At 42.2% G+C, this 26,112-nt stretch overlaps 1 protein-coding gene and 1 long non-coding RNA gene across 3 annotated transcripts in view; one reads left to right on the forward strand and one right to left on the reverse strand.

Moving 5' to 3' along the window:
* LOC148360742 (uncharacterized) overlaps nucleotides 1–26,112 on the reverse strand; it is a 49,641-nt gene that overhangs the window by 10,536 nt on the left and 12,993 nt on the right. The window contains exon 2 of the long non-coding RNA XR_015851097.1: nucleotides 13,655–13,737. This is a non-coding gene — a long non-coding RNA (uncharacterized LOC148360742). The remainder of the gene's footprint in view (nucleotides 1–13,654; nucleotides 13,738–26,112) is intronic.
* The window catches only part of LOC148360744 (CMP-N-acetylneuraminate-beta-galactosamide-alpha-2,3-sialyltransferase 1-like), a 33,272-nt gene continuing 11,500 nt past the window's right edge, over nucleotides 4,341–26,112 (forward strand). Inside the window, exons 1-4 of one of the 2 annotated variants that reach the window (XM_088341650.1) lie at nucleotides 4,559–4,602; nucleotides 17,337–17,460; nucleotides 20,545–20,802; nucleotides 23,735–23,931. In XM_088341650.1, the coding sequence (XP_088197776.1) occupies nucleotides 20,554–20,802; nucleotides 23,735–23,931 (446 nt within the window). In that variant the 5' untranslated portion in view covers nucleotides 4,559–4,602; nucleotides 17,337–17,460; nucleotides 20,545–20,553. Of the gene's footprint in view, nucleotides 4,603–17,336; nucleotides 17,461–20,544; nucleotides 20,803–23,734; nucleotides 23,932–26,112 lie in introns of both variants that reach the window. The other variant, XM_088341649.1, reaches the window with a different exon arrangement.

Consider the following 26,112-nt stretch of genomic DNA (forward strand, 5'->3'; position numbering starts at 1 on the left):
AGTGCCTACGTACCTACCTACACACTTACTTACAGCACCTACAAACCTACCTACCTATGTACCACCTAACCCACCCACTACAACAGCACCTACCTACCTACATACCTACCTACCTAACTAACTACCTATTTACCTAACCCACCCACTACCAACAGCGCCTACCTACCTACACACCTACTTACAGCACCTACCTACGTACTTACCTACCTACCTAACCCGCACACTACCAACAGCGCCTACCTACCTACCTACACACCTACTTACAGCACCTACCAACCTACCTACCTACCTACGTACTTACCTACCTACCTAACCCACACACTACCAACAGCACCTACCTACCGAACCCACACACTACCAACAGCGCCTACCCACCTACCTACACACCTACTTACAGCACCTACAAACCTACCTACGTACCACCTAACTCACCCACTACAACAGCACCTACCTACACACCTACTTACAGCACCTACCTACGTACCTACATATCTACCTACCTACCTACCTACCTACCTACCTACCTAACTAACTACCTATTTACCTAAGCCACCCACTACCGACAGCGCCTACCTACCTAACCCACCTACTACCGACAGCACCTACCTACCTACACACCTACTTACAGCACCTACCCACATACCTACCTACCTAACACACCCACTACCAACAGCACCTACCTATCTAATCCACCTACGACCAACAGCGCCTACCTACCTACCTACCTACACATCTTTTTACAGCACCTACCAACTTACCAACAGCACCTAACTACCTAACCCACCTACTACCGACAGCACCTACCTACCTAAACACTTACTTACAGAACCTACCTACATACTTACCTACCTACCTACCTACCTAACCCACCCACTACCAACAACACCTACCTATCTAACCCACCTACGACCAACAGCGCCTACCAACCTACCTACCTACCTACCTACACACCTACCTACACATCTACTTACAGCACCTACCTACCTACCTACCTACCTACCTACCTACCTACCTACCTACCTACCTACCTACCTACCTACCTACCTACTTACCTAACCCACCCACTACCAACAGCATTTACCGACCTAACCCACCTACTACCGACAGCACCTACCTACCTACTTACCTACCTACATACCTAACCCACCCCCTACCAACAGCACCTACCTACCTAACCCACCTACTACCGACAGCGCCTAAATACCTGCATACCTACACACCTACTTACAGCACCTACCTATCTAATTACCTAACTACTTACCTAACCCACCCACTACCAACAGCACATACCAACCTCCCTAACCCATCTACTACCAACAGCACCTGCCTACCTACCTACACACTTACTTACAGACCCTTCCTACCTACCTAACTACCTAACTACTTAGCTACCTACCTACCTAACCCATCCACTTCCAACAGCACCTACCTACCTAAACCACCAACTCCCGACAGAGCTTACCTACCTACCTACCTACCTACACACCTACTTACAGCACCTTCCTACCTACCTAGCCCACCCACTATCAACAGCACTTACCTACCTAACCCACCTACTATCGACAGCGTCTACCTACCTACATACACACCTACTTACAGCACCTACCTACCTACCTACCTACCTACCTATCTAGCTACCTACATAGCGACCTAACCCACCCACTACCAACAGCACCTACCTACCTACCTACCTACCTACATACCTGCCTAACCCACCCAATTCCAACAGCACCCACCCACCTAACCCCCCTACTACCGACAGTGCCTGCCTGCCTACCTACCTACCTACCTACCTACCTACCTACCTACCTACCTACCTACCTACCTACCTACCTACCTACCTACCTACCTACCTACCTACCTACCTACCTACCTACCTACCTACCTACCTACCTACCTACCTACCTACCTACATAGCTACGTTGCTACCTACCGACCTAACCCACCCACTACCAACAGCACCTACCTACCTACCTACCTACCTACCTACCTACCTACCTACATACCTGCCTAACCCACCCAATTCCAACAGCACCTACCCACCTAACCCCCCTACTACCGACAGTGCCTGCCTGCCTACCTACCTACCTACCTACCTACCTACCTACCTACCTACCTACCTACCTACCTACCTACCTACCTACCTACCTACCTACCTACCTACCTACCTACCTACCTACCTATCTAGCTACCTACATAGCTACGTACCTACCTACCGACCTAACCCACCCACTACCAACAGCACCTACCTACCTACCTACCTACCTACATACCTGCCTAACCCACCTACTTCCAACAGCACCTACCCACCTAACCCCCCTACTACCGACAGTGCCTGCCTACCTACCTACCTACCTACCTACCTACCTACCTACCTACCTACCTCCTTACCTACCTACCTACCTACCTACCTACCTACCTACCTACCTACCTACCTACCTACCTACCTACCTACCTAGCCCACCCACTATCAACAGCACTTACCTGCCTAACCCACCTACTACCGACAGAGTCTACCTACCTACCTACCTACCTACCTACCTACCTACCTACCTACCTACCTACCTACCTACCTACCTACCTACCTACCTACCTACCTACCTACCTACATACCTACCTACCTACATACCTACCTACATACCTACCTTTCTTTATGTATTTTAATATTCCTTTAAGTTTTTTCTTTTTTATGGAAAATAAGCAAACATGTATTGGCACTGCATGGTAATGTAGTACTGGGGTCTCGAACCATAAATTGAAAATGATATAAATTTCTAAAATAGCAACTTATTTTGATGGCTTGCTAAAAACTAAAAGGTAGCTTCAAAGTTAGCTAGACAGACAAACGGGTAAAAAACTAAAAGGAAGCTAGGTAGCAAGCTAAAAGAGTAAAAAAAACGTCTAAATAGCCGGATACAAAGCTAAATAGCTCGCTGAAAAGAAGGACAACATTTAGCTTGATAACTAGCAAAAAAGGTAAAATGTTAGCTAGATGGCAAGTCAAACATGTAAAAGCTAGCTAGATCGCTTGCTAAGTAGCTATAAGAGTAGGAAGATCGCTAGCCACAAAGCTAAAAAGGTAGCCCAAAAACAAAACCGCACATTTCTTACTCATTCACTTTATAATAATAATAATAATAATAATTTCCTTGTATTGTCATTCTGTGTAACAATGTACACAGAACGAAATGTCGATTGCACCTGACCCGTTGTAGCGAGCCGGTGCAGCCGCAGCCAACAGAGGGCGCCGCCGACCACTTTTTAAGTCTTAGGAATGACTCGGCCGGGGCGCGAACCCGAACCTCCCAGTCTCAAAGCGGGCGCCTTACCATCTAGGCTACTGAGCTGGTATATAACCATGAATTAAAACTTAGCTTGTTGTGTTTCTTTTAAAATAAAAATAATACAAAATATTAATAAATATATTAATTCTTATTTACTCTTTTAAGTAATTGCTTGAAAAAAAATTTATTTGTCGGAATTTCTCAAATAACTTGAATGAATGAATGAATGAAAACTTTATTCGAACATCAAAATAAAAACAAGGGCAGCACGGCGGCGCAGTGGTTAGCGCGTGTGCGGCACAGTTCTGAGGTCTTGGGAACCTCCTGTGTGGGTTCAAATCCAGCGACCGGCCCTATTGAGCGGAGTTTGTATGTTCTCCCCGTGCTTGCGTGGGTTTCCTCCGGGCACTCCGGTTTCCTCCCACATTCCAAAAACATACTCGCCAGACCGGCTGCCTAACGTGCATGATTCCCCATTTCCCGTAAAATAAAGGCCTGTTGTGAGAACGTCACACGATTGGGTCCTGATGCTGTTCTAGTTCGTGACACTTCAAGTATTTTCTCACGAAAAAAGCAAACAGTTTAACAATAACAAGTGCGTTCAAAACCGCGTTGTATCATAGATTGATCAAACCGTCACAACCTGAGACAACTGGTTAAGTAGAAATAGGCAACTGCACTTCAAACCTGATACTAAGGCAGCACGGCGGCGCAGTGGTTAGCGCGTGTGCGGCACAGTTCTAAGGTCTTGGGAACCTCCTGTGTGGGTTCAAATCCAGCTACCGGCCCTATTGTGCGGAGTTTGTATGTTCTCTGGTTTCCTCCCACATTCCAAAGACATGCATTTCAGGTGAATTGGCCGGTCCAAATTGTCCCTAGGTGTGACTGAGCGAGTTAGTTGTCTGTCCCCTGCGATTGGCTGGCAATCAGTTCAGGGTGTCCCCTGCCCACTGCCTGGAGATGGCTGGGATGGGCTCCAGCCCCCCCGCGACCCTGATAAGGATAAGCGGTACAGCTAATGAGATGAGAGATGAGAAAATAAAAACAGAACCAAAACAATAACTCAACAACAACAACTAAAAACATCATTTTACAAGAAAATCACAATGACCGAGCACTGATCAGGTCCACGGGCTGCTCAACTGTCCATGGGCGGGACCACATCGGAGACCCCCGATGAAGCCTGGCTGATACTCCCACTGTGGAAAAAGCCACCACCTCCAAGGCCCTCCCCTTTCCCCTACTTGTTCTACCTGATTCCGTCCCTTCCTCCCATTGTAATCGTTGACTACGCCGTTGAACATCCCATCCCTGACAGGTAGGTGCATGGTTCTAAACGAATGCTAAATGATTCAATGTAAACTAAATATTTGCATGTTTTTAAATGTCATGAATGATGTTGAATTTTTGGAAACAGGCAAGGTGGTGTACTGAGATTCAGTATGCTTTCATTTTTCAGAAAGTGAAAGAGAAACCCTATCCTGTAGCTAGGCGAACGATAGATAGGTGCAATTAAATAAATTCAAACGGTAGAACCGAAAAACCGAGCAGCGTCTTTACTCCTGATTCATTATCAAACAAACAATAAATATTTCCCTTACTTTTAAAATAAGTTGTATGTCAATAGAATTTGATTTTTTCATTTGAAGGGGTCGAAATTCCGACGATTTTAGAGATTTTCTTTTTTTAATTGATTTTCCTGTTACGGTGGAGTAGCGGAGGGATGCAGAAGGGGAGGAGACGGTAGATTCATATGAAAAGTGTTGATGCTGTGCAGCCCTTTGAGACTTTTTGTGATAAAGGGCGTCACAAAAAAATATGACTTGACTATGACTTGACAAGCGAGGATGAGAAGTAAAAGTGATTGATACAAATATCGATACTGATACTGAATCGATAATTATGTGCCTAAGATCGATACTGTCTTTCCATATTAACTCTCTCTATTATAACAATGCAGGATTATACATAAAATAACTTTCAAATTCAATCCGATTGTGTTTACACGACTGGTGTTATTTTCCAAATATCGAGCAATGAAACTTGTGGATTTTCTGGACTATAAGCTGCGCCTGATTATAAGACGCACCTTCAAAAACAACCCCTTGTGAAAGGTTTATTTTTTCCTAGATAAGGCACATTGAATCATGAAACGTAAATATCGGTTAATCTGGTCTCACATCTAAAATAATTCGAAATGACGTATTTGTGGCTCTGTAAATACGCACTGGATTATAAGGAAAATTGTGTGTGTGGGGGGGCTTATAGTCTGGAAAATAAGGTATTTGAGTTGTCTTGTTGACATTGTTGTCCTGTGCTATACTGACGCTGCCCTACTTACGAACGAGACAATCGTTCGTAAGTTGAATTTGTTCCAAAGTTGCTTCTGTCCTAAATTTTGTATGTTTAAGCTTTATATAATTATGTTTAAGGCTTGTATAATTAGCCTGTATCGTTTTGTACTAAAAAATAAACATTTCATTAAAGAATATGCTCTATAAAGATAAATAAAGTTGAGTTTAACTTACTTTTGGAAGATGCGCTTCAAGTGGCCGAAAAAAGCGTTCTAACCATTTTCTCAACCGCATCAAGCTTTCTTATTCCACTTTCATTCACGCCCAGTTGGCCCCGCCCGTGTGGGGGCAACTGCGGCTTGTTGACAGATTGGCTTCCCTTCTACTTAAGCTCAGTGCTCTAACTCATTCTTTGTCAGTCCGTCAACGAACCTCTGTACCCGCAAGATGTGGGTTAGACTCTGTCCGGTTTTTTGCTCGTGTTTCCTGTCCGGTATTGTTCCCGTCTATTTTGTCCCGTTTAATATCGATCTCCAGTTTCGTTCCCGTCTAGTTTGTCCTGTTTAATTTCGATAACCAGTTTTGATATCAATCCTGTCCGTCCCGTCCTGTTCGGTACTGACCCCTGTCCGATATCTGCTCGTGCAATTGGTATCGATCTTGTCGACCTCTGGCTTCCTATCATTTCACGCCATACTGCTGCCTAACGTGCATGATTCCCCATTTCCCGTAAAATAAAAGCCTGTGTGAGAACATCACGCATTTGGGTCCTGATCCTGTTCTGGTTCATGACAATTTAAGCATTTTTGATAAATATTTGGTATTTTTATTTATGTTTTGAGCCCAACGATCGCCGAATGACTGGCGTTTGGGTTAACGTGCGTGACTGCCCCATTTCCCGTGAAATAAAACCTTTTGTGAGAAACGTCACGCATTTGGGTTCTCCTCCTATTCCCGTTCATGACAATAAAATGGGGCAGCACGGCGACGCAATGGTTAGCGCATGTGCGGCACAGTTCATGTCTTGGGAACCTCCTGCGTGGGTTCAAATCCAGCTCCAGACTTCCTGTGCGGAGTTTGTATGTTCTCCCCGTGCTTGCGTGGGTTTACTCCGGGCATTCCGGTTTCCACATTCCAAAGACATTTCAGGTGGATTGGCCGGTCCAAATTGTCCCTAGGTGTGACTGAGCGAGTGAGTTGTCTGTCCCCGTGTGCCCTGCGATTGGCTGGCAACCAGTTCAGGGTGTCCCCTGCCCACTGCCCGATGATTGCTGGGACCCTACTGAGGATAAGCGGTGCAGCTAATGAGATGAGATGAGACAATAATATGAATATGAATATTTATTTGTTCATACTGTTCAATTTGGATCTAATTAAAAAAATAGCCAATTTTTAGGCTGCAATAATCTAATGATCATAAGATTGCCAAGTGAAAAAAGTATTGGATTGGTATCGATCGATACTACCTCCGTGTTTACTTGGATCGAATGGATACCAAAAATCCCAGTATCGCCCGCCCCTAATGCCCTGATGGGAAGCAGGTAGTTCATTATAAAGAGAAAAAGCTTCACCTCTTGGGGCTGAAGAGACTTTGTACAAAAACAACACAAGCACAAAGGAGCCAAGGAGATTTCATTGTAAACAGAACACTGCCAAGGATTAAGAAAAACAATGCCACAGCTTTAGTACTACACAAATAATGATAATTATAGTGAAACTGATCATCAATGTTTCCTGTCATTTTCCTTACGGGTCTGAGCGTTCACACAAAGTCGGTGAGCAACGCTTGAAATAACAGTGAGCAACCATAATCCCAAGTGTGGCAAGATAATTCATTATCAAACATGTCCAAAACTTGCCATCAAGTTACATTTTGCTGAGTTTCCGGCAATGCAAATTTTTTTTTTCGTTTGAATGAATTGACTCATGTACTATTGCAAAGGTTGTACGGCCTACAAACGTCGTTTATTCTTACAATTATTTCACAAGATATCCATTTCTTTTGATTTCCTGATATATTTTGTCGCATAATATTAACATTTTTGGGGGCTTATTTAGTCGGTTACACGATACAGAACTGTATTTAATCACATTTTTTAGTGGAAGTACAATGTTTGCAACAAGATTCACTTGATATAATTGGAAATGATTTGAATGCGACACAAACTTTTTATTCTTTTTTCCGTGTATTTTTTTCTCCTTTTTTTTAAATTATTTTAAAAAAAAAGTCTCACTGTGTTTATTTTTTCCGAGCTGTTACTTTTTTCTTTTTGTTCTCTATTTACTATTTTCCTACGTTTCTTTCTTTTCTGTATGCGTCTGTCTGTCTATCTATCTATCTATCTATCTATCTATCTATCTATCTATCTATCTATCTATCTATCTATCTATCTATCTATCTATCTATCTATCTATCTATCTATCTATCTATCTATCTATCTATCTATCTATCTATCTATCTATCTATCTATCTATCTATCTATCCATCTATCTATTTCTCTCTCTATTTCTTTTTCTATTTCTCTCTCTATATATATATATTTCGCTCTCTCTATCTATCTATTTCTATCTATCTATCCATCTATTTCTATCTATCTATCTATTTCTATCTATCTAAATAGATAGATAGATAGAAATGTAAATGTCTCTCTCTCTCTCTCTCTCTCTCTCTCTCTCTCTCTCTCTCTCTCTCTCTCTCTCTCTCTCTCTCTCTCTCTCTCTCTCTCTCTCTCTCTCTCTCTCTCTCTCTCTCTCTATATATATATATATATATATATATATATATATATATATATATATATATATATATATAAATATACACACCGTAAATTCCGGACTATAGAGCGCACCCACCACATTTCGTGAGGAAAACCGATTTTGTACATACACAAGCCGCACCTGTATATTAGCCGCATGCGCCCACATTGAAAAAACGCAACATAAACACGAAATTAACCCAGACCCGATACAGTCCAAAAACCACAGCCTGCAAAATGAACGGAAAATGATACCGGTACTTAAGATTTATAGCAGACCTGCAGAGTCCAGGTGCCCGTTGAAAGTAATCCAAGGAAAAAAGTGTATATTTCCAAAGGTAAGGGTGGGAAAAATATATATCCACTATTGTCGGCCGCATCCACAAACACGTCTCACTTCCCGTCAGCCTGCGTTCGCCCCGCCCCTTCTTTCTCATTTGCTCGTACAAAACATATCAGAATAAGTTTCTAAAATAAATACATTACAAAAATATACAGTTGCAAATACATATTATACATGGTTACACATATTTACAAAGAAAGACGGACCACCGAGAGAGTTTTCAAAGCTTTAATAATAATATTATAACTTTCATCCCAAACCGTGCCTGTGAAGGGTAGCAAAACGCTACTAGCAACACACTTGCAACACAGTAAACAGCTCTGTTAAAAAACATACCCTACTCATAGTAAGCACGGTAAGCCGTCCTTATCTCCCTCCTTATAACTGATGTCGTTAAAGTCGTCTTCCTTCAATATGGGAAAGAGACTTTGGCATATTGACGTTGTCCCACGCTCCCTTAATCAAATAACGCAAGCATCACGCTCGTAGAGTAAAGTTTACGTGCGGTAGCTCTGTTTCCTTCTATTTCCGACTGCTCGACTGCGTTCAGCTTAGAGGTTGCGTCATGTGCTTATCTTTTTGAAATTTGCACAATGAGGATATGTCTACGCTAATTTAATTTATGCACAAGCTAAGAAGTTGCAGTACAAAAAAATGGGAAAAATTTATCAAAAATCTTTAAATAATCAATACAATTACATTACATAAATCTCATCTCATCTCATTAGCCGTACCGCTTATCCTCATTAGGGTCGCGGGGGGCTGGAGCCCATCCCAGCCATCTCCAGGCAGTGGGCAGGGGACACCCTGAACTGGTTGCCAGCCAATCGCAGGGCACACAGGGACAGACAACTCACTCGCTCATTCACACCTAGGGACAATTCGGACTGGCCAATTCACCTGAAATGCATGTTTTTGGAATGTGGGAGGAAACTGGAGTGCCCAGAGGAAACCCACGCAAGCACGGGGAGAACATACAAACTCTGCACAGGAAGTCTGGAGTTGGATTTGAACCCACGCAGGAGGTTCCCAAGACATGAACTGTGCCGCACATGCGCTAACCACTGCGTGGCCGTGCTGCCCATGTATGTATATATATATATATATATATATACTGGACTGTCTCAGAAAATTAGAATATTGTGATAAAGTTCTTTATTTTCTGTAATGCAATTAAAAAAACAAAAATGTCATACATTCTGGATTCATTACACATCAACTGAACTATTTCAAGCCTTTTATTATTTTAATATTGCTGAATTTGGCTTACAGCTTAAGAAAACTCAAAAATCCTATCTCAAAATATTAGAATATCATGAAAAAGTATACAAGTAGGCTATTCAACTAATCACCTGAATCATCTAATTAACTCGAAACACCTTGCGAGGTTTCCTGAGCCTTAAAAACACTCAGCTTGGTTCAGTAAACTAAATCACAAGTATGGGGAAGACTGCTCATCTGAGTGCTGTCCAGAGGACCATCATTGATACCCTCCATCAGGAGGGTAAGACACAAAAAGAATCTTCTCAAAGAGCAGGCTGTTCACAGAGTGCAGTTTCAAAGCATATCCACAAAAAGTCTGTTGGAAGGGAAAAATGTGGCCGGAAACGCTGCACAACCAAGAGAGATGACCGCAGCCTTAACAAAATTGTGAAGAAGAGCCGCTTCCACAATTTGGGGGAGCTTCAAAGACAGTGGGCTGAAGCTGGAGTCCAGGTATCAAAAGCCACAGTTCACAGACGTGTCCGGGAAATGGGCTACAATAGCCGTATTCCCATGGTCAAGCCACTTCTGAACTCAAGACAACGGAAGAGGCGTCTGACTTGGGCTATGGAGAAGAAGCACTGGACAGTTGCAGAGTGGTCCAAAGTCCTCTTTTCAGACAAAAGCAAGTTTTGCATTTCATTTGGAAGTCAAGGCGCCAGAGTCTGGAGAAAGGCTGGAGAGGAGCAAAATCCAAGTTGCTTGAAATCCAGTGTGAAGTTCCCACAGTCAGCAATGGTTTGGGGAGCCATGTCAGGTGCTGGTGTTGGCCCACTGTGTTTCATCAAGTCCAGAGTAAATGCAACTGTGTACCAAGAGATTTTAGAGCACTACATGCTTCCATCTGCTGAAAAGCTCTATGGAGATGAGGATTTCATTTTCCAGCATGATCTGGCACCTGCCCACAGTGCCAAAACCACCAGTAACTGGTGCACTGACCATGGCATCACTGTCCTTGATTGGCCTGCTAATTCCCCTGACCTGAACCCCATCGAGAATTTGTGGGGTATAGTTAAGAAGAAGATGAAAGACACCAGACCTACAAATTCAAATGAGCTGAAGGCCGCTATCGAAGCATCCTGGGCATCAATAACACCTCAGCAATGCCACAGGCTGATTGCCTCCATGCCACGCCGGATTGATGCAGTAATCCGTGCAAAAGGATTCCCAACCAAGTACTGAGTGCATCAATGGACATTTTCAAATGTTTGATTTCGTTTTGCTGTTATAAAATTATTTTTTTTACTTGGTCTGAGGAAGTATTCTAATATTTTGAGATAGGATTTTTGAGTTTTTTTCAGCTGTAAGCCAAAATCAGCAATATTCAAATAATAAAAGGCTTGAATTAGTTCAGTTGATGTGTAATGAATCCAGAATGTATGACATTTTTGTTTTTTTAATTGCATTACAGAAAATAAAGAACTTTATCACAATATTCTAATTTTCTGAGACAGTCCAGTATATATATATATATATATATATATATATATATATATATATATATATATATATATATATAATATATATATATATATATATATATATATATATATATATATATATGTATATGTATATGTATATGTATATGTACCTATTGTCATAAACATAAAATGCCAAATAAATGATCTTTGCGGCCTCGGTGTCCAATGTTTACAAAGGGAGTTCAAATTTACAGAGGGATTTTAGAACAGGATATAATAAAATCAAATGTATATACATGTACAGTATATGGTTGGTCGAATCCCTTAACCACTGAAGTCATATGGGCACCAATTTATGTGGTGTGTCTTGGGCAAGTACAGCCTGTTGGCGCCCATCCCTCTCCAGGCCAAAAGACAGTGTACATGAATGCCGTTAATTATAACACCGTTAAGTTTTTTAGGTGACGGGGTAATCCAACTCATTATTTTCTATGCAGGTACTACTGCGTTATCGTTACAGACGGTTATTTTGTCTCTTCTTCTGCGTAAGGAAGATAAGCAGGACATCTTCGGTCAGCATATTTATATACCAAATAAATGAAACAACGGAGAACATCCTACCGTAATATCACGAGTAAGAGCGCTATTAAATTCGCAATACTAAACATCTCATTTAGGGAAACTAGTGTAGAATTCTTTCCTCATTGTTTCCTGCATTTTTAAACACTAATTGTTCCAAAACTGTGGGATACAGGGATAGTATCAGGTTGTTGTAATCAAAATATTTGAAGTGCAGTTGCCTATTTCTACTTAACCAGTTGTCTCAGGTTGTGACGGTTTGATTAATCTATGATACAATGCGGTTTTGAACGCACTAGTTATTGTTAAACTGTTTGCTTTTTTGTGAGAAAATACTTGAAGTGTCACGAACTAGAACAGGATCAGGACCCAATCGTGTGACGTTCTCACACAAGCCTTTATTTTACGGGAAATGGGGAATCATGCACGTTAGGCAGCCGGTCTGGCGAGTAAAGATAGGAAGCCAGAGACCGACGAGATCGATAACGAATCAGGATAATGAAAATAAACAGGAGAAACTAGATGGTAACGAAAACTGGAGAAACTAACAAACAGGACAAAAACAGACGGAAACAAAACTGGAACCCGAAATTGAATAGGACAAAAATTAACCGGAACAATACCGGACTTGAACTCCCAACAGCAAAAGAGGACCGAGTCAGAACCCACGTCTTGTGGGGCAGAAGTTCGTTTGACGGGCTCACAACCGAAGCAAGAGAGCTCTGAGCTTTATATAGACAGAAAGCCAATCCCTCGACAAGCCGCAGCTGGCGCCACACGGGCACCATGGCAACCGTGACACACATGGGCACGGCCAATTGGGCGCCATGGCACCCATGACATGAAGAACAGTAGCATATGTCTACTCGAGCACTTGTCTGGCTAGAGATTGGGATTGATTCTATAGAGTGAGTCTCACTTTACAATTGACTTGGGTAGTAAACAAAATATATAAAGTGCAGTTGTCTATTTCTACTTGACCAGTTGTCACATTGATGCAGAGGACGCTCTCGAATGTTGCTGTGTAACTGTTGAGAAGCAACCAAGGGGAGAGACCAACCCGTTTAAGTTTCCTGAGCAAAAATATTATTTCCTGAGTCTTATTTACCAGAGGTTAAGTGTTGGTAGACCAGTAGAGGTCAGATATGATGTGGAGGCCCCGGAACTGTATCGGTACGTTACAAGCACAAGCAAAGGATCCCTTAACTGCCGGTGTAGTCAGGACACTGACTGTGGTGTGCCTTGGGCAAGTACAACCCGGCATTGCCCATCCCTCTCCAGGGCGTTTTTTTGTGTAAGTGTTTACTCCACCACATGAAACAGAGTTAGACAAATTTGCATTTGTTTTCCATAACATGAGCCCCGCCTACAGGGAGCTGGCATAAATGTCCGGCATCTTGCTGCTATTGCTACCCAATGGCAGTTAAAAACGGTACAGTTTGGTCACTTTGACTTTCCGTAGTTTGTATTCTTCCCTCTGCTTTTTAGCACTCCTTTCTAGCAATTCAGCAGGGGTTTCAACAATAAACAAGCTGGAATATACCATTTATTACTAATTAGCTCAAGGGGCTCCCAATTTGATACGGATGACTAAAATAACTGCTTATCATGTTATTACTATGTTGTAACTATGTTATTACCCGGTTAATTAATGGAAGTATGGTTAAATAGACTCGGTCAACTACTAAAAATATCAATTTACTAAAAAAATTACAATGAACCAGCAAGGAGGTCCCTGGATTCCTTCAACTTTCCTCAGGGGTACCCTGGATCCTTCAGGCACCAACTTGGAGACCCCTGCAATACAATGATGCCTCATGGTCAAATCATAGACAATGTCCCTTTAGGTTTAACCCCTTTCCATCTCAAAACAAGCCACATTTAAAATATTTTTCTTTGAATTTTTATTGACTATACGTATTCCTCCATGCTTGCAGGATGCGAAACTTCTAGGCATTAGCTGCAACCAGTGGCGGTTCTACTTTAATTTACTCCCTGGGCGAGATCCCCTCCAAACGCCCCCCTTCAAGCTCCCCATGCAAAGACACATATTTAACATGAATAAAAGAGGTAGATGGATGTCTCAATTGCACACATGCTTACATAAAAAAAATATAAAAAGGTTATATATATAAAAGTGGCAGATATTTGTCAAAAAACGCTTAGATAATAATAACAAATGCACTATATACAAAAAAATGGGAAAAAATGTATCAAAAATCTTTAAATAATCAATACAATTACATTACATAAATCTCATCTCATCTCATTAGCCGTACCGCTTATCCTCATTAGGGTCGCGGGGGGCTGGAGCCCATCCCAGCCATCTGCGGGCAGTGGGCAGGGGACACCCTGAACTGGTTGCCAGCCAATCGCAGAGCACACAGGGACAGACAACTCATTCGCTCATTCACACCTATGGACAATTTGGACCGGCCAATTAACCTGACATGCATGTTTTTGGGAATGTGGGAGGAAACCGGAGTGCCCGGAGGAAACCCACGCAAGCACGGGGAGAACATACAAACTCCGCACAGGAAGTCTGGAGCTGGATTTGAACCCACGACAGGTTCCCATGACATGAACTGTGCCGCACAAGCGCTAACCACTGCGATTACATAAATCAAAATGCCAAATATTTGCCAAAATGCTTAAATTGCCATGAACCAGAACAGGATCAGGACCCAAACGCATGACGTTACTCACACAAGCCTTTTATTTTACGGGAAATGGGAGTCATGCACTGAAATGATGGGAAGCCAGAGACCGACGAGATCGATACCAATTGCCTGAGTTGATATCGGACAGATGGGGTCGATACCGGACAGCTACCACCGTCCTTTATTTCGTTTTCTACTAGTCCGGCCCTGAGAAACTAAAATGAGTTCGACACCCCTGCCCTGTTCTGTACACCCACGGGGTGGCCTCACAAAATTCAGTCCAGTTGCCTTCCCAATGGTGCTCCTGATGACCCGGGCGGTAGGGGGTTTGTGGACCACACATCGTCAACGATTGAACCATTTTGGTCCACCAATGATGTCCAAATTTTTCAAAAAGCGGGCCAGTTTTGATAAGCTGAATATGTGTGAGGGCCAACTCCTGAGCCTGGCATTCTTTGAACAGACTTCAATAAATTCACCCTCCGCGAAAGGTTATCAGTGCTTGGCGATCGGTATCACGACCTATTAGCTCACCTTTGTAGCATTTTCATTTGACGTGCAGGGTCTCGCGAAAAAGCGTTCATTTCCAGTTAGCTTTTTGTAGTCAGCATGTTTTGTCTGGCAGTGCTTCTTGATATCATATTGAAATAAACATGACATGACTTGAAAACAACCACAGTCTCATGGAAAATTGGATGCAGTTGTTTCCAATTTTGGAGAAGAAATACTTCAGTTTCCATTGTCCTGGAAGCGGCGACCCTCACAGTCAACTTTCCTTTTTTTATTTACAGTTGCCAAGTCAGAAATAGGGTGGGCTAAAATTTTCACAGAAAGCCAAGGGCAAGGTGGCCAAAAGGTTACTGTCACCATCTACTTAAATGTTAATTTATTTATTGATTTATTTATTTATTGATTTATTTATTTATTTGTTGTCCAAATTTAGTTGATAGTTATGAAATGAAATTATCTGCATTTATGTAGCGCTTTTCAAGTCAAGACTTCCCAAAGCGCTTTACAGTGTGCTTCACATTTCCCAATAGCGGCCGTGCAGCCGTGTAAGGCGCTAACCTGCTTATTGGGGGCATTAGGGGTTCAGTGTCTTACCCAAGGACACTTCGACATGTAACACGGAGGAGCCGGGATTCGAACTGCAATCTCTTGATCCCAAGACGAGCGCTCTACCTCCTGAGCTACTGCCGCCCCAGCATTACTGGCAGGACACATATGATTCATTATATGAGAGAGGCCGTGGGCCAGTAAAAATGTGATCATGGGCTGTAACTGGCCCCTGGATCGGACTATGGACACGCCTGACTTACACCATTCGTCTGAAAAAATGCCCCACCCCACTTGGCACAATGGCTATCATCACCAATGGCGCCTTGTGTGAGCCAGGCCTGAAGTTGCATGCTTTAAACATCATATTTGGCAGAGGAGGGAGACGCGAAAAGCATGCTTCGCATTGTCATAGGCATTCCATCAGAATAATAGCAAGTGACAGTTACAAATCGCCTTCCTTTATGTTTCAAAGATTCAACATAAGATTGATAAAAAAATCAAGTTAAGCAACTCCAGATTTGAATAGGTTGGTTTGTTCCACTGAGGCTTTGTGCTTTTAAGAACAGGTTGGATAAGCTGACACTCGCCAACTCTTTTGAATACCGAGATCAGGTTGAGCTGCCTGATGATGGAAGGAAAATCAAGGAAAACGTGATGATTGTCCAATCATATAACGGTGACCAGGGTTGGGTAGGGTTACTTTAACTGGATTACTTTCAATGACTTTTGGATTACTCCAATACAAAATATGCTAATAAAAGACAAGAGAAACTAAATATAGATACAATTACAAAATTTTGTGCAGGCTTGGGGAATGAGGGAATAGATGGAACGGCAAAATCTCTCTTTTCCTTTCTCTTTAATCTACTAGTCCGGCCCGCGACAGAATGTTTGTTCTATCGTGTGGCCCCCGAGTTAAAATGAGTTTGACACACCTGGTCTACATAATCCTTTCGTTAATGCATTACCGAGGTATCGGATTCAAGACGGATCCCCCCAAAAAATTAAATCGATGCAATTATTTTCCTTGTCGCCTGGTTACTCAACCGACTCATAGCCTGTGACTCAAAACCTTTACCCACTCCTGGTCAGGGTTGAGTAGGGTTACTTTAACTTGATTACTTTCAATGACTTTTCGATTACTCCAATACCAAATATGCTAATAAAAGACAAAAGAAAATAAATAGGAATAAAATGACTCAATTTTGTGCAGAAATTATGTTGGCAAGCTGTTTGGATTTATTTTCATTTTGTTTCTGTCGCATTTTATGTCAGTTTTGCCGCAGATCAAAGCCAGGAGAGAAAGCTTACCACGTGTTGTGAGTCATCATTTGATTCATATTTAGTTTCTTTTGTCTTTTTTTTAGCATATTTGGTATTGGAGTAATCCAAAAGTAATTTAAAGTAATCCAGTTAAAGTAACCCTACCCAACCCTGACGGTGACCCAATTTATTATTACCCGTAAATAAAAGTGTCTTAGAAGTGGTAAATTGATTTAATTGATTATAGTCCGGAATTTACGGTATTTATTTTGATGATTTCTGGATTTATTTTTCATCGAAGCGATAACCGAAGCCTGGAGTAGCGAGGGGTCTCTGTATATCACGAGATGCCACACCTGGAATCCAATTTCTTGATCCCTACTTACCTATGCACCTCTGTCGCTACGCTTCCAGGTCAAATTACATTCTGCATCTCAACCCTTGAGTTGGAACTGAAACCGGTTCACAAGTATTTTATTATCCGGACGCCTCGACTTATAGAACGGGAAACGGAGTAGATTTGTAACCTGAACATTTCGTAAGTAGTTTCTTGTAGCATCACATCTCCAAGGCTTGGATTTTGGTTCCAGTTTTGCTGTGAGAGTCCATGTCTCTTTGATTTCACTGCTATGTTCTTGTCCCTCCAGGTGGGTTTAAATCTGGGAAGTGCAGCTGTGGTTTGAGCTATCCTGACCATGATTTCTGGTTTTGAACGCTCTTCTGATATGACAGCACCAAGATACCGTATTTTCACGTCTATAAGGCGCACAAGGTTATAGGGCGCACCCCCCAAAAATGGTTTTTGTGGTCCTATATTTTCCATACATAAGGCGCACCGGATTATAAGGTGCTACATTGGGAACGTCGACAAAACAGTCAGATGGTTCGGTCAAACTTATTACCCCCTTAACATCGTTCCACATATCATTTGGAAGGTTAAAGTCTTGGAATTCAAGAAATGCCAACCATTTCTTAGTTTCTATTTTATTTTTCGCTGGTAACTGTGTGGACAGCAAAAGTAAGAATTTGATTGTGCAGTGAAACTGGGATCTTTACCGTGCATATGACAATAAACACTTTGAATTGAATTGAGTTTAAAAATAGACTCATCACAGAAACATCAAGATCATTCTAAAACAAGATACCGGGAAAATATAAAGCCGCATAGCTCACCTAAGTTCTCTTGCAGCCATCACGTTCAATAATGATACGTAACCTTACAACCGTGAGTGTAGTAAATCCAGGAGAGTAAAATATTTACAGATAAAGAATATTAAAAAATGTTTTCTCTATGCCGTAGTGCAACCCAACCAACGTGTGATTCAGATTCATCTTTTTGGGCCAATTGCAGGCTTTGTTTCGCCCCTTTATCCTATGCGAGCCTGTAAACGATAAATGGATCCGCCCCCTTTACCTCCGAATAACTTTAGCCAATAGTGACTGATTCAAATGATGATTGACACATTGCTTAGGAAATGAAACGCCGGTATATAAATCCCAGCATACACCGCGGACGACTTCGCCTTCGGGGGAAAATCTAGTTGCAAGACTTTGCGACTTAATATTGATCCTTATATAAGCCACACTGTATTATAAGGCGCATGGTCAGCTTTTGAAAAAAATAAAGGCTTATAGTCGTGAAAATACGGTATTTAAATCTGGTGGCAGCTTCTAGCTCTCCGTGGTTGATGGTGATGTTGGTGGTGATACTTTGGGGATTGTCGGTCATTATTTTTGTTCTTCTGAGCCGATTTCAATCCCGTACTGGGTCGATGCGATTGACCAGATCTCTAAGTTCCTGGTCGTCTTGAAGGATTTTATACTTTTGACTATAAAGGATTTTATACGATTGAATACAATTGACAATTAATGAGTTTAATACTGCAGCACGGCGGCGCAGTGGTTAGCGCATGTGCGGCACAGTTCAAGTCATGGGAACCTCCTGCGTGGGTTCAAATCCAGCTCCTGACTTCCTGTGCGGAGTTTGTATGTTCTCCCCGTGCTTGCGTGGGTTTCCTCCAGGCACTCCGGTTTCCTCCCACATTCCAAAAACATGCATTTCAGGTGAATTGGCCCGTCCAAATTGTGCATAGGTGTGAATGAGCGAGTGTGCCCTGCGATTGGCTGGCAACCAGTTCAGGATGTCCCCTGCCCACTGCCCGATGATTGCTGGGATGGGCTCCAGCACCCCCGCGACCCTACTGAGGATATGCGGTGCAGCTGATGATGATGATGATGATGATGATGAGTTTAATACTATAGTTATTTACTGACTGCCTTTATTCAATGAGCAAGCTTCGTTCTCCTGTCTTGGCTACCCGTATCCTGCCCGATTCTGTTTCCTGTATCGATCCCCGATCCAAGCTCTGTTCTCCTGTCCCGGCTACCTATATCCTGATTCTGTTTCCTGTATCGATCCCCGATCCAAAATCCGTTCTCCTGGCCTGGCTACCCGTATCGTGATTGTGTTTCCTGTATTGATCCCCGATCCAAGGTCTGTTCTCCTGTCCCGGCTACCCATATCCTGATTCTGTTTCCTGTATCGATCCACGATCCAAGCTGCGATCTCCTGTCTTGGCTACCCGTATCCTGCCCGATTCTGTTTCCTGTATCGATCCCTGATCCCTGGCTTCTTGTTCGTTCCGGCTACCCGACTTGTTCCGATCTCAGACCACGCTCCCACTCCCGTCCCGGTTGCCGGACTTGTTCCGATCTCCTACCACGCTTCGTTCGCTAGGGCTTCTCGTTCCTCCTGCCCCGCGAGCACCAGATTGCTATACTTTTCTTCTCGCCCTGACTTCTGCGCTAAAATAGTTTTGACATCTCTGCTATAGCCAATTGTTTTTGACCAGGGTTGGGTAGGGTTACTTTAACTGGATTACTTTCGATTACTTTTGGATTACTCCAATAGTTCTTCTTGCCAAGGGGGACATGCGGTCAAACTGACCCCAACAGTTCTTGGAAATTGGGAAATTGGGAAAATCGAAAGAGGACGAAACATTCTGTCTGGTAGCGTGCATTTTGAGATAAACACGTGCGTCATCGTGAGGGGGACGGGCAAAAGTAATACGAGATGTTGTATTAGGATACAAAAAGCCAATTCTCTCTGAAGATGAATGAGCAGGGTTGGGTAGGGTTACTTTAACTTGATTACTTTCAATTACTTTTGGATGACTCCAATACCAAATATGCTAATAAAAAACAAAATAAACTAAATATGAATAAAATGATGACTCACAACACGTGGTAAGCTTTCTCTCCAGGCTTTGATCTCTTTGATCTCCGGCAAAACGAACATAAAATGCGACAGAAACAAAATGAAAATAAATCCAAACAGCTTGCCAACACCATTTTTGCCCTTCCATGTATTCTGTTACTCCCCAAGCCAGCACAAAATTTAGTCATTTTATTCATATTTAGTTTCTTTTGTCTTTTAGTAACGTATTTGGTATTGGAGTAGACCAAAAGTAATTGAAAGTAATCCAGTTAAAGTAACCCTACCCAACCCTGTTTTTGACCCATTTCAAACCGATACGAATGTGATATCAATATATGAATGATATTAGTGTGAAATGTTCCTGTCCTGTTTCTGTAAGTGTTTCTGTTTTTTTTTGTTCTCCAGGCCCATAAAATGTTGTCCACAGTGGGAAAGACCAAGGTCATCGTTATCATCCTTTCTTTGGCTGCCACCAGTTTGTTTCTTAAGTCGGGATGGAATTTCAGGGATTTGTATTCCGTGTGGTCGCAAAAGTCGCGGGTCTGCAACTGTGCAAAATGTTCGGCAGAAGGTAACGAAGAGTTTAAAAAGCTGACGGATGCATCGCCCAAAGCATTTCTGTCCAAAGAAAACCTGTCGGAAGAGGATTTCAACTGGTGGAAGGTACACGTATATTGCATTCCGATCAAGTTTGTATTTACGACTACGGCTTTTATCTCACTAAGTTCAATGTTGCAAGAAGGTCTAGAACAGGGGTGAACGAACTCATTTAAGCTTGGAGGCCACACAAACATTCTCTCGGGGGCCTGTTTAGTAGATTAGAGAGAAAGAAAATAAAGAGAGAAAGAAATAAGAGAAAGATAGGGAAAGAAAGGTAGAGAGGCTGGGACACAAAAGAGAAAGAGAGAGAGAGAGAGAGCGAGAGAGAGAGAAACAAGAGATAAAAACAGAAATAGTTAGAGAGGGGAAAAAAAGAGAAAGAATGAAATCCAAAGAGAAATAGAAAGAGAGAAAAAGAGGAGAGAAGAGAGAAGGAGAGAAAGAGAGAAAGGGGAAAGACGGAAAGGGAAAGCAAGAGAGAGAGAGAGAGAAAGAGAGTAAAGGAAAAAATGAAGAGAGAGCAAAAGAAGGTAAAAAGACATAGAAAGAAAGAGACAAAGAAAGAGAAAAAGAGACAGAGGGATTGAAAGAGAGAGAGAGAGAGAGAGTGACAGAAAAATGGAGGAAGAGAGAGAAAGAGAGATTAGAGAGAGAGAAATACAAGTGCAGCGTTTGTGAGAGGCACCTGGCTTTGGCAACGTCAAGTGGACCTGTTTCAACCTACAGCTCTCTTTCTCTTGCGCTTCTCTGAGCGTTGTCTCGTGGGCCGGATCCAATCCCCTAGCGGGCCTAATCTGGCCCGCAGGCCGCCTGTTTGACACCGGTGGTTTAGAATGTCCATTAGGAGTTTGTCAGTTGCCATTTTTTATCAGCTTGAACTTCACAAAATGTAACACGTTTTTCACATCAAGACACACTGGATTATAAGGTGCACCCCCCAAAAATAGTCTTTTGTGATATAGTTTTCATATATATGTGAAGCGCAGGCATCCAACCAACACACCAACAAACCAACCAACCATTTATGTTAGAGTAGTGAAGGATTTTATACATTTGACTATAAAGGATTTTTACGATTGACTACAAATTACATTTAATGCAAAAGATATTCACTGACTGGGCTGCAGTTCAATGTCAGGGCACCCTGGTGGAAAATGTTGTTTACAGGAACGGCGGGAACAGGACGTAAGGCTGGTAAGATAATCAGCTCATCCAGACGCAGAAAGGCCCTGATGACGTAGAAACGCTCGGTGTTGTTTTGAGTATTCCAGACATCGCGACGCCCAGGGGGGGCTTCCTTGGCAGGCCCATGGGAGGAGTCGGCACGCCATTATGCGGGGAGGGGATGGTGAAAGGGAGAGAGCTAAAAGACTTCAGAAGAGGGCTTCCCAAAGACTCCAACGACACTAATTTGGCCGTTTTCGATGGAGTACACTTAGTTAAATTGTTAATGAAATTAAATCTGCCCCCGTGTGAAAATGTCGGCTTTCTTGTTCATCTTTATTTGAACAATTTGGTAAACGATACATTTTGATGTTTAATTCCTAACAGTAGTGACAATTTTTCTTCACTTTTTCGCAGCTTAAACCAAGCACTGAATATATGCAGCCAGATTTTTCTTCACATACCTCAGGATGACCACATTACTTCCCATGTTGTCGTTTTCATCATTCAGCTCAGAACGGAGAAAGAGCTAGAGCATGTCGCAGTATGCTGGAACATGTGCCAGACCTGCTGCAGTACACGTGGAAATGACGCATCTACAGCCATGACGTATATCTATGCGGCAGTACACGCTGGCTCTTACTGTCAGACCGACCTAATTACTTCCCACAATGCCCTTATCATCAATCAGTACTAAATCTCGTCCGCTTTGTTATGATTTTGAGAGTTGGCTGTACAATATTCTCACGACCCGGCCCAATAATAACATCAACAATTTGGATCTGGTACACTCCACGCCACGATTTACGTTGCATACCTCGTGTATAAAACTTTATGCACTTGTATGCATTTGTATAAAATTGTGATCAGTGATATACTCCGGCAAATCCATCAACATCGCAAGTACGGCGCTTTTAAATATTTTGCAACCCTGACCCTTGCAGTCGTTTTAATTCCGCTCGCCTTATAGTCTGGTGCGCCTTATACATAAAAGGCCTATTGCATTACAGTAATCGAGACGGGAGGTAACAAACGCGTGAATTATAATCTCCGCATCCGACTGAGACAGCATAGGACGAATTTTAGCAATGTTGCGAAGATGGAAGAAAGCGGTCCCTTCTCAAGGTTTCTTCATTTTCCTCATGTTGAGGTTTTTGAGTTTTTCCTTGCCCTCATGTTGGTTCCAGATCAGGGGATGGTGTAATAATAGTCTGAAATAATAGTCAGTGCAATAACCTGTGCAGCCCTTTGAGACTCTTTGTGATTAAGGGCTATATAAATAAAAATTACTTGACTTGACTTGAAATAAATGTCATAAAAGTCTATTGTTGGGGTTGTACCATATTATCTTGTGCACCTTATAGATACGGTATATATTTGGACTGACATCGGATTTTAGCAATGTTGCGAAGATGGAAGAAAGCGGTCCCTTCTCAAGGTTTCTTCATTTTCCTCATGTTGAGGTTTTTTAGTTTTTCCTTGCCCTCATGTTGGTTCCAGATCAGGGGATGGTGTAATAATAGGCTGAAATAAAAGTCTGTGCAATAAACTGTGCAGCCCTTTGAGACTCTTTGTGATTAAGGGCTATACAAATAAAAATGACTTGACTTGACTTGAAAGAAATGTCGTAAAAGCGTATTGTTGGGGTTGTACCATTTTACCATTTACGGTATATATTTGGACCGACATCTGCTTGGTGTCAATGCATGCTGTATTCCCTTTAGATACAGCTCTCCAGTGCTTTCCCCTCACATTTAGTTTTTCAGGTGAGCCTTAGTTCTGTTTCTTGGTACCAATATGTCATATTTTCCCCTTTTATTTTATGTTTCAGAAATTGCAGCTGGAACAGCGCCCCTTCAGTTTTTTCAATGAAACTGTCAGCAAACTGTTTCAAGTCTTTCCACCCGATCCACCATTCGAGCGACCATCTTCCGACCATTGCAGGACTTGTGCAGTGGTGGGAAATTCGGCTAATCTCAGGGGATCGCACTACGGACCCCTGATTGATCACCATGACGTCGTCATGAGGTCAATTCCACGAATGTGGTGTAATTTGGTTGATTCTATTTAATTTCAACAAATACCTTTTATTGATCAGTCATGAGCAATGTTTTTCTTCTTTTTTCCGTGTTTTTTTTCTTCTTTTTTTTTAATTCCTTTAAAAAAATCTCATTGTGTTTATTTTTTCCGAGCTTTTACTTTTTTCTTTTTGTTCTCTATTTACTTTTTTCCTACATTTCTTTGTTTTCTTTTTTTCTGGATTTTTTCTAAATGTTTCCTTCTTTCTTTTCTCTTCCTTTTGCTTCTTTTTTTCTCAGCTTTTCACTACTTTTTCATTTTGGTATTTTTTTCTTTTTTGTTCTATTCCCCCCTTCTTTTAAGTCATTTTGTTCATAGTTTTACATAATATTTGGTCATGTTGGGATTAAAGAAGCAAAAACAACCCGAAGAGCCGTTTAGGACCCGAAAGAGCCGGTTTCTTTTAGTGAGCCGAGCCGAAGAAGACGGTTCTCGACAAATTTTACTAACTTTGCTCAACTTCGTTCTACTTCGACTCGACTTCAAAATACGGCATTTAGGACACAACGTCGGGGGAACCCGAGTATTTTTACCTTCATACATTTTAACTTTGACTTGAGTCGCTTCTTAATTAGTAATTTTGTGCCCTCATTTTTGTGCGCTGGCTCGATTTTCGTGTGTGCTGAGAATGTGCGAGCAGTGCGCAATTGCGCAGGCGCGCAGTGTAAAGGGAACACTGCTCATGAGTTATCTGACTCCATTAACCAAACACAACCTACATTCACCCAACAATTTATGCGCGCTCGTTTCTTGACGGAAAAGATGAACAAGAAAGCCGACATTTTCACACGGGAGCAGATTTAATTTCATTAGCAATTTACATGGTGTACTCCATCCAAAATGGCCGAATTAGTGTCATTGGAGTCTCTGGGGAGCCCTCTCTGAAGTCCTTTAGCTCTCTCCTTATTGGCTCGCGTCTCGACTCCTCCCTTGGGTGTGCCAAGGAAGCCCCCCCCTGGCCGTCGCGATGTCTGGAAAACTCAAAACAACACCGAGCGTTTCTACGTCATCAGGGCCTTGTTCTCAAAACATCGCCGTCCTCCGTCAGAGTCCTGTTATCAAAATTCCCTAGTCAAAATATTCTGCATTTGGATCAGTGTGACCTGAAGCCTACTCAGTGAAAACCTTCATTGCATTATGAGTCAATCGTATAAAATCCTTTATAGTCCAATGTATAAAATCCTTTATAGTCAAATGTATAAAATCCTTCAATACACATTGTATTGCAAATATTGAAATATTGTCCATGTATTAAGGGACAAAAAAACTAGGCCTATCTGGCCCTAAGTGAAAAAGTCATTTGCAGAAGGAATCAGAAAAAAAGTGATTGAAAGTAATCAGTCCAAAAAGGTCACAAAGTCATTTCCAAGGGTGTAGGGCTACAGCGAACCACTGTCAGAACCATTACCCACAAATGGGAACAGTGGCAAACCTTCCTAGGAGTGGTCGACGACTCATTCAGGAGGTCACAAATTACTTGAAAAACATCCGAGGAACCGCTAGCCTTGCTGGCTTCAGTTAAGGTCAGTGTTCACGACTCCACCATAAGAAAGACCCTAGCCAAAAAAGGCATCCATGGGAGAGTTCCCAGGCAAAAACCACAGCTGAACACATTTGCCAAAAAGCATCTTGATTATCCTCACAGCTTTTTGAGAAACATTTTGTGAAAGTAAGCTGACTGGGTGATGTTATTTACCGTAAATTCCGGACTATAGAGCGCACCTGATTATAAGCCGCACCCGCCACATTTCAGGAGGAAAACCGATTTTGTACATACACAAACCGCACCTGTATATTAGCCGATTTTGTACATACACAAGCCGCACCTGTATATTAGCCGCATGCGGCCACATTGAAAAAGCGTAATACAAACACGAAATTAACCCATACCCGATAAAGTCCAAAAAACACAGCTAGCAAAATGATACAGGTACTTAAAATTGAATGCAGACCTGCAGAATCCAGGTGCCTGTTGAAAGTAATCCAAGGAAAAAAGTGTATATTTCCAAAGGTAAGGGTGGGAAAAATATATATCCACTATTGTCGACGGCGTCCACAAACACGTCTCACCTTTACTCCACTTCCCGTCAGCCCGCGTTTGCCCCGCCCCTTCTTTCTCATTTGCTCGTG

Source organism: Urocampus carinirostris, chromosome 8 (genome assembly GCF_059441175.1).
Source record: "Urocampus carinirostris isolate Australia breed hairy pipefish chromosome 8, RoL_Ucar_1.0, whole genome shotgun sequence".
Classification (NCBI taxonomy): Eukaryota; Metazoa; Chordata; class Actinopteri; order Syngnathiformes; family Syngnathidae; genus Urocampus; species Urocampus carinirostris.